We start from the raw sequence: 11,086 nt of genomic DNA, 5'->3' as shown, positions 1-11,086 counted from the left end.
TGAAGAATAATATAATTCGGGTATTGTTCAAAGAAAAAGGTCTTTAATAAAATATGAAACAACAATTTAAGCTTGATGCCCATTGTCCTAAACGGCTATACTCTTTAAATAGGAATTTTAACAGTATAGCCGCGCGGCTATACTATATAAATAGAAATTTTAACCGCATAACCGAACGGCTAAAATGGAAATTTTAATAGAAATTTTAAACGTATAGCCGCTCTGCTGTACTCTATAAATAGAAATTTTAAATCTATAGCCGCTCGGCTATACTGCATAAATAAATATTTTAAAGGCATAGCCGTTCGGCTATAGTCTATAAATAGAAAGCTTAAAAGTATAGCCGTGCGGCTATACTGTTTAAATAGGAAGCGCAGCTGTACTCTATAAATAGAAATTAAAAAGTAATCCACGTCAGCTCTTTAAAAAAAATTCGGGGTTGAGACTCCAGTGCGCCGCACGTAAGTGTGTTGTAGTAAAATTCTATCCGTTGGTTTTGACAGCAGGAATAAATCTAAGCCGTATAGAATAATAATCCTCATGATATATCGTCTGTTTTTTCTACAATTCTCTCTCTCTCTCTGCCAATGTTTTACCTTTGCAAAATTTTTGTACACAATGGGTGCAACCCCTTAAACATTTTTCCCCCAGTCAAACGCTGCGTTTTAACCTTTCAAAGATTCAGGTAAGAGGGGATAAATATTGTGGTCTATTACCAAGAATTGCTATTTAATTGTAGTTTGTAAGTAAATGACCTCTATTGATTAATTCATATGAAAAATTAAAGAGTAATGCTGCATGTATCACATTTAATAATATCCGGTTTGTGATGGATTTTTCTCATCAGTACGCGACATCTGCTGCACCTGAGGCACTCCCAAAACCGCCGGCGGAAGCTTTCCATCTCTTTTGTTCAGTTCAAAATGGTGCTGTGTCTGCGTACTCCACATAAAAATTTATTTGTTACCAAAAAATCAAAAAAGAAAACATGCAACTGGTATTTGCTTGATTAGTTTTTAAATTATTGCATACCTGGATGCAAGCACAGACCCTGGGAAAATAAAAACAGAACAAGTCCAAGAAAAGAAAATCAATACAAGAGTATGTACTTAAAGAGCTCCGGATTGAATTTGTTTAGAAGGGCGAAAAATAAAGGCCTTACGAGCAAAAGACCGTGTCGGCAATGCAGCTCAAGACATTCGAAAGCTCACCCAGCTCTTCATTTCCAGTTATGCAAGCAATCAAGGAGAATATGCATGCAATTTGGCTGAGGACGAGCATAAATCCCTACAGGACAGGCCCACGTTGGAGTGAGTGAGAACGATGTCTTAAGGCTTTCCTTTTTGTTACAAGGGAAGGAAATCGAGTCTAATGACAGCCGATTTCTCGGCGTCATTTGACTAACCCAAGAGCCTAATATCTTAAGATTTGTAAACACAGAGAGAAAGAGAGAGAGAGAGATTACAATCATGCAGTTATCGCAGGGTGTTGTTTTTATGTTGAGTTCATCTTGTATTAGAAAGCGTGTTGAGGAAACCGAAGTTCCAAAGCAGAAGCAAACCTGTACACAACAAGGAAAGTAACACAAATTTAATCATTTTTTTCTTTACGGATAAAATATGCAACATGTAATTAGTACCTCAGTGCCTAGACACAATTCAGGGCAGTGACTTTCTCCGAATCTTCCACTGCACGGCATAAATCCGGCACAGCATTTGTACCTAAAACAGAGAAGAGTGCAAAATTATTAATTAGTACTCAACATTTAATCTTAATTAAGTTTTGTTAGATGATCAGGATTATATTTAGAAATTAATGCATGTAATTATTAGTTACCTTGACATGTCATTATAAAGAGCTTGCTTGCGTAGCAGGTAAGAAACACACGGACCACTACGAGCAGGTAACAAAGAAAAAACTGATTAGAATTTGCTTCTGGGTTAGCCTAATAAATCTACAGGGGAAATAAAAATTCGAATTTCCATGAAAGAAAAAAAAAAAAAAAAAAACTAAATACAACAATGCATCTTAGATAACATTTGCTTACCAGAAACACGCAAAGCAACAATCTGCAGAGAAAACAGAACATTGAAGAAAGTTAAAAAAAGGAAAAAAAAACCAAAACCCAAAGAAAAATTCAACCCTTCCATTCCATTTCCCATGCCACTTTCCTAGAAACCAAACAACTAATTACCAACAACATCCATTTGGGTAGCCCTTAAAAACAAGAATTTACATTACATTCTCTCTGAATAATGATCTCTGCTTTCCCTTCATCTTTTTATTTTCCCTCATATTCTCGGAAACCAAACAGAAAAACACCAACCACCTGCCTATAATTAAATATGACCACTTACATGGAGTATCGGCGGTCACAGTGCCCATCAAATCGGTATGCCACAGATTTTGAAACCCCTGCCGGAGCTGCATTTTCTCCACCTGCTGTTGCATCCCCATTTTCGTACCGTTTCGAGCGAGTTTCAGAGAATGAAAAAAAAACAATAAAAAAAATTTAAGCTATTGGGATAATCAAAATGTGAAGGAAACAGAAAACACAACACACAAAAACACAGAGGGGTTATGGCGAAATAGAAGCGTCTCAAGCGGAAAGAGTGTTGTGATATGATAATAGGCACCGTGTAAAAATAGCTAGCTTCTAAATAAGAAACAGAGTCGTTTTTATACAATGGCTTTCGTTTTAGGTAATTTTATTTTACCAAAAAACCCAAGTTTATGTGCAAATTAGCGTGATTAGAATGATTACATGGTTCCATTTGAGAATCTGGTGCCCCCCCAAGTGTGACATCCATAGCCTCATGATAAGTAGGAGAAATTCTTGAATGCGGCTGTCGTATAAGACAACTCTCTCATGGGAGAGAGTTGCTCTATGCTATGCAAATGAGACTTCAAACGTATAGATTGGTTTAATTTGATGGGTTGTGGCCCAAGTCAGATGTTGTAAGGATTGGGCCTCTTGCCAACCTTCAAACGTATTCTTGTTTCCCATTATCTCGTATATAATGTTCTTTCCTTTTTCACATTAATGACTTTTAACCTCTTTAATCTCGACATGCTTCGTCTATTCAAAGTTAACTTTCATGCGCTCTACCGCACTATTTGGTTAATTTGAGAAAACTCTCCATATTGACAATCATGACCTAGGCAAAGACACCCCTTCTTAGCTCATATAGTATTAATTAATTCTCGTCCTTAATGTGAATCAAATCTAAGACCTCCTCCAATCAACTGGATAATTAGCTTATTCATAAGGGTTTAGGGTTTAGGGATTTGTTATTAGTGTCATCATTCGACTCAGAATACTTCGGCTTGTAAAGATTAATTTAATTTGATGGATTGTGGCCCAAATGTGTTAAGATTTGGGCCTTTTTTCTTTCCATTACCTTGTGTATACTTTTCTTTCTTTTTTCACATTAGTTATTTTTAACTTATTTACTCTCGATATACTTCGTCTGTCCTAACCTATTAACCGGTCAAAAATTTATCTACATTGAGCTGAGCAGGGTTGATCATGATTCCTTTTCTTGGTCTCGTTTTCCCTACAATTTTATCATGTAGCACGATTCTTTTTTTTTAATATCTGAATTATGTCCCATGTCATGAGTGATAATACAGGCAGCTACTTGACAAAGTAGCAAAGGTGCAAACCAAGTTTAAGAAAGCGAATGTTGTCCTAAACAGTAACATTTCAAAGTTTTGGATATATATATGTAGATATCATTGTCCCTAACAAAACGTATACAACTTAAAAACAAGCCATCTTACAAGTAGAATTTATATATATATATATATATATATATGAAAGGCTAATTTCAGAGGGTGTGGTAGGGTATGACATGTGAGTGCCAGTCCGTGTCTATTTATTTCAAAGTTTACTGAAATAACTGTCCTAGTTTTTCACTCGTCTTGTACAAAATTAGTGACGGGGCCCCTGCTACAAATAGGCTGCTGATAATACAATATCATTGCACTATCAGAATCAGATCGCAGCTGAGCTACATGCCTGAAATCATCCAAAACTACTTGTCCATTCCATTGCGTATAAAACATCACAGTGAATTAGATGAGCCAAGTCCTCATTTGCTGCTGTGCCTGCAGCAATGCATCTACCTGTATCAGCAGCAACCACATATTAATTCCCTACATATTGCATATATATGTCTCTCCTTTATATGCTCTGTAATTGCTACGACATATATGTGTACATATATAGAGCTTCAGTTGTAGGATCTTGAAATTACGAGATAGAGGTGTCTATACATGAACCGTCTCGCAGTTGCAGAATTCAACAAGTGAAGGAGACTATATTTGTTTATGCATTATTACCGTCTTCGATCTATGTAGTTTTAGCAACCTAGGTTTAGGGTTACACATTTGTGGGGTGATTTATTTATTCATTCCTAAACTAATCTCTTTCTTGGTGGTTGTTAATCAAAACTAGCTCTATCAGTATTAGTCTTCTTAATCTGCTGCTGAGAAGACCAATTTTCTCAGCAACCAAACACAGAAACATGCTTGGAAATCATTTCGAAATGCATGTAGGATCAAATCTGGAAATTTTGTTTGAACAGAACACTTGAACACACAAAGGCTTTTTCCAATTTAGTCCATTCTAATTATGATCTAGTTGTATGTGCTGTTTTTCTTTGCAATGAAGTTATAGTCATTCTATAAAATTTTACCAAATTCCTAATTAGCAAATTGTGATCATTACAATGATGTTCTTTTACTTTTTTATTGGTTGTTGGGAAACATTTTCTTCACCCTCAAAATTAATCCTTTTAAGCAACAAACAGAGCAAAGGGCACATAGCATCTCTGCTTCACTGACCAATGCATGTCAAGTGGAAAAAAGAAGAAAGAAAAGAGAGTATAAAAGATATATTTACTCATGAACACCTTTTAATGTGAACACACGAACTTCATGCGCGTAAATTTCATTCATACAAAAAATATAATCAGTAAATATGATGCAAATAGCATTACACATAATTAAAAGAGTATCTTATCAAGTGTTTGACTATTGAATTGCCGATTCTCTTATGATGTATAATTCCTTTCTTTTTCTTCTTCTAGATTCTCTTATTAATGATGTTATTTGGAATATGGCTTCTTTTATTAATATGTAATTCGTAAATATGATGCAAATAGTTAATTATTGGAATGCAATTGGCCCCAATTTATATAAAGTTTTACACTTTTGCCCCTTGCCCCCTTATTTGGACAGTCATAATATCTAACCAATTGATAGATATTTTACCATAATTTTCTTGGCATTACAATAATAAGTGGGGAAGGTGAAAAATCAAATAAAATGCCTACCAAAAAACCCACCACAAAGCGACACGTAAGGCTGCCTCCTCCAAACACTTAATACATCCCAATCCTAGTATCGGATTCTGTGCCACCTCATCCATCCGACCCCCATCTGGACCGTCCATTCTGTTGACTCAAACGAGGGCCCCACACACACGTACGCTCATCAAACCCTTTTTCATGTGGTTGTGGGCCAAACGTGTTCCCCACTTGCTCTACTCGAGGGTGGCCTTGCCATGTTTTCCCGCGTGAAATCCACGCGCCACTTCTCCATCCTCCTCTCCCATGTCATGAGAAAAGACGTTAGGTTTTTTTTCGTTTTACCGGTATTTTTATTTTATTTTCAAAAAGGGTCATCGAGATTACCAAAATACCCTTGTCCCGGGGATAACTATCACATGCTAACGCACCCGCGGCCTACCCTACCTTGCTCATTAAAACTTACGAGAAAATAAAAAATTTAAAAAGAAAAAACACCCGCAAATTCCTAATATGCTGTATGTGGAGAGACGAAACTACCCCTATGCTTTTGATTTCTGCAGACCCACCATAAATTATTGTGGGGGCGTGCGCAGAGGAGCCATTTGTGTCGCTGTCTTTTTTAAAAAATATGGGGTTTTTAGACAACTATCATGACGTGGAATAGCGGCAGGCTTTCCTTTCCGCTCACATCCAAGTAGCGAGCCACGAACTGTGAATAAGGCGAAAACCTAGGGACAAAATTGTCAATAAAAGAAATGTAAATCGAAAATATATATATATACGAAGAGGCGAGAAAGCAACAGAAAAGTTAATAAGAAACCCTGATTATATCGAGTTGTGTGAGATCTGCACAAACAAACCCATCCCCCACAAACCCACCACAACCCCCGAGCCCCCCAACCCTCTCCTCTCTCAGCGAGAAAACACACGAGAAAGTGCGAGAAAAAAAAAATCCCGGCAGCCAAACACATCCCTGCGGCTCTCTATCTCTCTGTGTTTTATCTATCTGAGCTGTTGGTTTTTGAAGAGGAGGAGGAAGAAGAAGAAAGAAGATTTGGAGATGCGGATCAGGAAGAACGCCAAGGTCTCCCCTCTCCTGTTCTCGTCGCACGCTCCAGCTGCGGAGGACCTCCAGGCACACGTGTGCCAGTTAAATCAATCCCCATGGGATGTTATTTCCTTTGGTCCAGACTCGAACCAGGTCACTCTCTCTCTCTTGCTTATCTCTCTCTATCTGAGCTTTTTGTTCTTCATTTTTAATTTCTGGGTAGATCTGTGGAGACCCTTTTGGAAGCAGAAGCTCCCTCTGTTTAATTCGTCTTCCTCCACCTGCATTTCCTTCACTAGGGTTTTCATTATTTCTGGGTTCTTCGGGTTCCATGGGTTTCCCCTCCCCCAACATTAGGGTTCCCCAAAAACCCTAAAATTTCCCACTGTCGTCGTGTATTTAGCTCCCGATGCTCGATTAGGTTAATGGGTCTTCCTCATTTTCTGATATTTTCCACAGAAAATTCGAGCTTTCGTTGGTTTTTATTGTTCTTTCTTTTCCTTTTGGGTTGCTGTGTGTAGTTGGAAGAGAGCTTCTATGTAAATAACAATGGGAGCTTCGGTGATTCTCTCGGAGCTGCTGAAAGGTACACCACTTTGATCTATACCTCGATGGTTCCAATCATTTGTCTCCAATTTCGTACGATATTATCATTTCAGGCATTAGGGTTTTTTCTGCTGCCTTTCGTTGTTATTTTTTTATTTTTTCTTCTCGCTCTTTATAATATTATTCAAAATTCTCGCGGCTCTGCTTGAAATGTTGCTGTGTATAAAATAATGCAAAACGCAGCGTTGCGTCGATGATGGATATCGGCAAAGAGAAAGCCGTGCAGATGGAACAAGAGCCCGTCGCTGATGACAAAAAGGGTTCGAATTCGAAAGAGTTATTGGACGACGATAACGAAGAGGAAGGGAGGAGATCAAGCTACGCGTGTTGCCAGAAGAACGATGGAAAGGGCTGGCATTGCAAGAAGAGAGCCAAACTCGGCCAGTCTTTCTGCAACCATCACTTATCCCTGCTTAGGTCTAACCATAATACCAACATTGCTTCCAACAATAAGGGCCCCCGGGAAGCTGCGAGCAAGGTGCTATCAGCTGGAGCCCGCCGCTCCCGGGCCAAGGCGAAGAGGGGATCCTCCTCAAACCCTTACGAATTCTATTACTATTCGGGGTTTGGCCCGCTGTGGGGGCGAAAGAGAGGCGGGGATAAGGAGAAGGAGGAGCCCAAGATTGATGAAGATAGAGTCACTACTACTACTTCAACTACTCCTCCTACTCAATCTTCGTCTTCTCAAATTGATGAGAAGAAATTCGAATATGTGGATGACTACGATGACGACGAGGATGACTTTGATGATGATGTTCGCAGCGGGGAGAGCGGGCGGAAGCGGATGAGAAAGCCGGTGAAGGCGAGATCTCTGAAGTCCCTTATGTGAGTGAGAGTGGAAGAAATTTGTGATTATAGGGGTGGGGGGGAGGGGGAGTTTAGGGTTCACAGAAATTAGAGGTAATTTAGTTGCACATGTCGTTGCATTTTGTCGCGGGTGAGCGTAGTCTCTCTCCGGTACATGACAGAAATGAGAGAGCTTTGTTAGAGTGTGAATGCGGTGTACTCAAACAATTGTGCTAGTCAAAGTTTAAAAAATGAAAGGGCCGTTTCGTAATTTCCAGCAGTTTGTAGGTTCGGTGTGATGTGGCTGAACGAGAGATTCTTAATGATGAAAGAATATAAACTTATAAAAATCACACCCTTTTTATTTTTTATTTTTAAAAAAGAGTTATTTTCTTTTTTGGGAAATTATCTCCATGCAAAGTACACAGAATTTGGTGGCCCACATTTTGGTTGCGCCACGTGGCGGTGTGGTTAGAGAGCGGCCCATTCAAGTTCACAGTCTTCACATGATTTTTTAAACAAATTCCCTCTTTTTTTTTAAAATAGAAAAAAAAAATTCGTACGTAATTATTTTATTTTTGTATGTAAGCAAATTTCAGGTTATTGTTATTCGAAAGGGACGTGAAACGTAAACAAACATCCTAAGTGACTTTCAGTTGGTCTTTTCCCAAATATGGATATTTAACGTTGAATTATTTACAAGCAAATCCCTAATTCAGCCGAGGTACACGCATGCATTAGTATATATTAGTTTTTTTTAAATTCAAAATTATCCCTAATTTATAATACGATTTTATTTATTGTAAATATTGTGTTCTTGTATTTTATGATATCATTTGAATGAGGAGAAAGGTAAGAGAAAGGTGTTTGGACATTGGAATGGAATAGGCTGCCTAAACCCACAAAGAAAACGCATGTTTCATTTTCATCAAAATTATCACCTTTGAAGAAAGAGGAAGCAAGGAGACATTTAATTTCACAAAATCAATTTATGAAAATGAAATGTGTTTAGGGTTTCTATAATTTACTATCCTAAAATGTAAAAGGTTGCTGGATTCAGATGAATTTTCTCAACACAATCTGGCGTTTTAAATTGTGTTACTTTGAATTAGAGTTGTTCACTAATTGGACTCTTCTAACCACTTGTAATAGTCAATCGACAAGAACACACACACGTCATTTTCCATTAGAATGATCAATTTTGTGTGGAAACCAAGAAGCTATAAACGTCACAAAATTAATTATGAAACGAAACTTGTTTTAAAATATATACAACTTACTCTACGAAAATGTAAAAGATTGCTGGATCTGATGAATTTTCTCAAGACAATCTGGCATATTATTGTCAAAATGTGAATCAAAATTGAACATTGGGTGAATGTAATCATGTCTAATTGCGCGGTCATATTCATTATATGACAGCACCAATTATATGATTGTCTAACAAGATGTCATAACTAGTTGGATTCCCCTAAATCTACTCTATAATATGTTTTCAATCACATATTTTATTTTAAAGGTTTTTTCTTTATCGTAGAAGATCTTCAAAGATGGCTTGAACATAAAAGAAAACACAAACACCCCAAATTTGTTGATCATACCCTCTTTCCATTACCATATCAGTTTTACCCTTTAAAATTTGGGCAACGAAAACCAGCGGCCCCACCTCCTTATGAATCGAAACCCCCCACCTCGTTCTGCTTGCGCCAACATGTCTCTCATTCCCTCTACCCCTTCCTCTTTCCCTATCTTTTCCTCTATTTCCTTCTACTTCTCTCTCATCCCTCATCCTGCATTGGCAGAACTACTCAATGCCAACTGTGGGCATCTGCGTACACTTCAGTGAACTTGTCAAGCTTTCATACAACAAAATAGGTCCAAAGTACTACTTATTAATTGTTTTAGCCCCCCACGAAATCCCATTTAGGCCACCAAATTGCAAAAATTAATTTCTGCAATTTATTCCACAACCCACCATGCCCCCCATATAGACAAAATATTGAGGCCGTCACTGTACACACTTCTTTTTTTATGAAAAATGGGTAACCGACAACTATTGATAGACTTACAGTGCTATATATGAGTTGCGAGTGTAAATGCATTGCACTTTACATCATATTTTTATTTATTATGTACAATTTTTTGTTAAATTGGATTAAATAATATTTGAGTGTGTTTAGGAAAAAAATTAGTTTCTTTTATGACTTATTAGTTAAACTTAAAATTTATGAAATTTAATAGGTGATAATGTCATGTTGGTTAAGGAAAACAAACACTTTAAGTCACTAAGGCTACTTAAGAGTGTTTGGTTAGTTTTTATGTTAATGTGTGGTCATTTTTCCTAAGCTTTTGACCCTTTTTACGCATAGGATTGAGAGTTTAGTTTTCCCTAGTTTGCATGAATAATTTTAATTGATTGATAAAAGGAGATCGTAAATTGGTTAATACTCACAACCCATCTAATCATCTCATTTTGAATTCCCACTCCTCTTTTATTCACTTACAATTTCCAATAAAGGAGTGTAAATAGACAAACGAGGAGTGAGAACATAAAATTTTCAACAAAGGAAGTGTAAGTGGACAAAAGAGGAGTGAGAAAATCAGCTCCCTTTAAAATAAAATAAAAAATTCACTGGGTCTACTCTTTTTTATAGGAATTTTACATGATCTACCTTAAAATCGTAAAATAAATTAAATGAACATAATGTAGATTTTTACAGGATTACCTTTCTATGTGTTGCAAAAATACGCTCAAAATCATAAATGAACTTAATTTCCAAAATCAAATTGGAAATGGACTCTCCAACGGCCCTCTTGGCCTGAAGTGCTTGGGCTTAATGAACAGCCCTACTGATCGACACGTGCATTTACAGCTAGGCAACAATTTTTTTTTAGGATCAATTTTATGATAATACAACCACTAGCTAGTCTTTGGAAGATCAAGCATTTGTTTATTCGTTTGAAAAAAGAAAAAAAAACTTGTTTATTGATCAATAAATTCCTCGTGATATCATATCACTATTATTTTTTAAGTTGGGTACCAATAAATTAATAGATTTTTTATAGTGACATTTTATACAAAAATTCTTAAGCGCCTACTTGACGAGAAAAACTCTCACCTAGCCACTTGTCATTTTCTAATTAGTTTTTAGTGTGTTTCAATTTTTTAACAACAAATTAGAAAATGACTAGTGATTAGTTGTGAATTTTCTCTCCAAACAGGCTCTCTAAGAGCATCTCCAAGGGAAGAGGCAAATGAATAGGCAAATCTCATTTGCCTTGCCATATAAGTATTTTCATGCTCCAAGGGAAGAGGCAAATGGGTAGGCAA

General features: G+C 37.1%; 2 protein-coding genes across 2 annotated transcripts; one reads left to right on the top strand and one right to left on the bottom strand.

Moving 5' to 3' along the window:
- Positions 1-542: 542 nt before the first annotated feature.
- On the bottom strand, positions 543-2,601 carry LOC117617307. The gene is made up of 8 exons (XM_034346637.1): positions 2,358-2,601; positions 2,048-2,069; positions 1,837-1,893; positions 1,640-1,721; positions 1,466-1,561; positions 1,163-1,287; positions 1,033-1,051; positions 543-935 (listed from the first exon to the last, which is right to left on the bottom strand). The coding sequence occupies exons 1-8, from the start codon at positions 2,455-2,457 to the stop codon at positions 810-812; spliced, it is 627 nt and encodes a 208-aa protein (XP_034202528.1). The 5' UTR covers positions 2,458-2,601; the 3' UTR covers positions 543-809.
- Positions 2,602-6,141: 3,540 nt separating this feature from the next.
- On the top strand, positions 6,142-8,026 carry LOC117617305. Its single transcript, XM_034346635.1, has 3 exons — positions 6,142-6,516; positions 6,885-6,949; positions 7,153-8,026. Exons 1-3 carry the CDS (start codon positions 6,376-6,378, stop codon positions 7,796-7,798), a joined length of 852 nt encoding a protein of 283 aa, XP_034202526.1. The 5' UTR covers positions 6,142-6,375; the 3' UTR covers positions 7,799-8,026.
- Positions 8,027-11,086: the final 3,060 nt, after the last annotated feature.

Source organism: Prunus dulcis, chromosome 2, assembly GCF_902201215.1.
Source record: "Prunus dulcis chromosome 2, ALMONDv2, whole genome shotgun sequence".
NCBI classification, from domain to species: Eukaryota; Viridiplantae; Streptophyta; class Magnoliopsida; order Rosales; family Rosaceae; genus Prunus; species Prunus dulcis.
The sequence above is the reverse complement of the archived record's forward strand: the minus strand, read 5'-3'. Positions and strand labels throughout refer to the sequence as shown.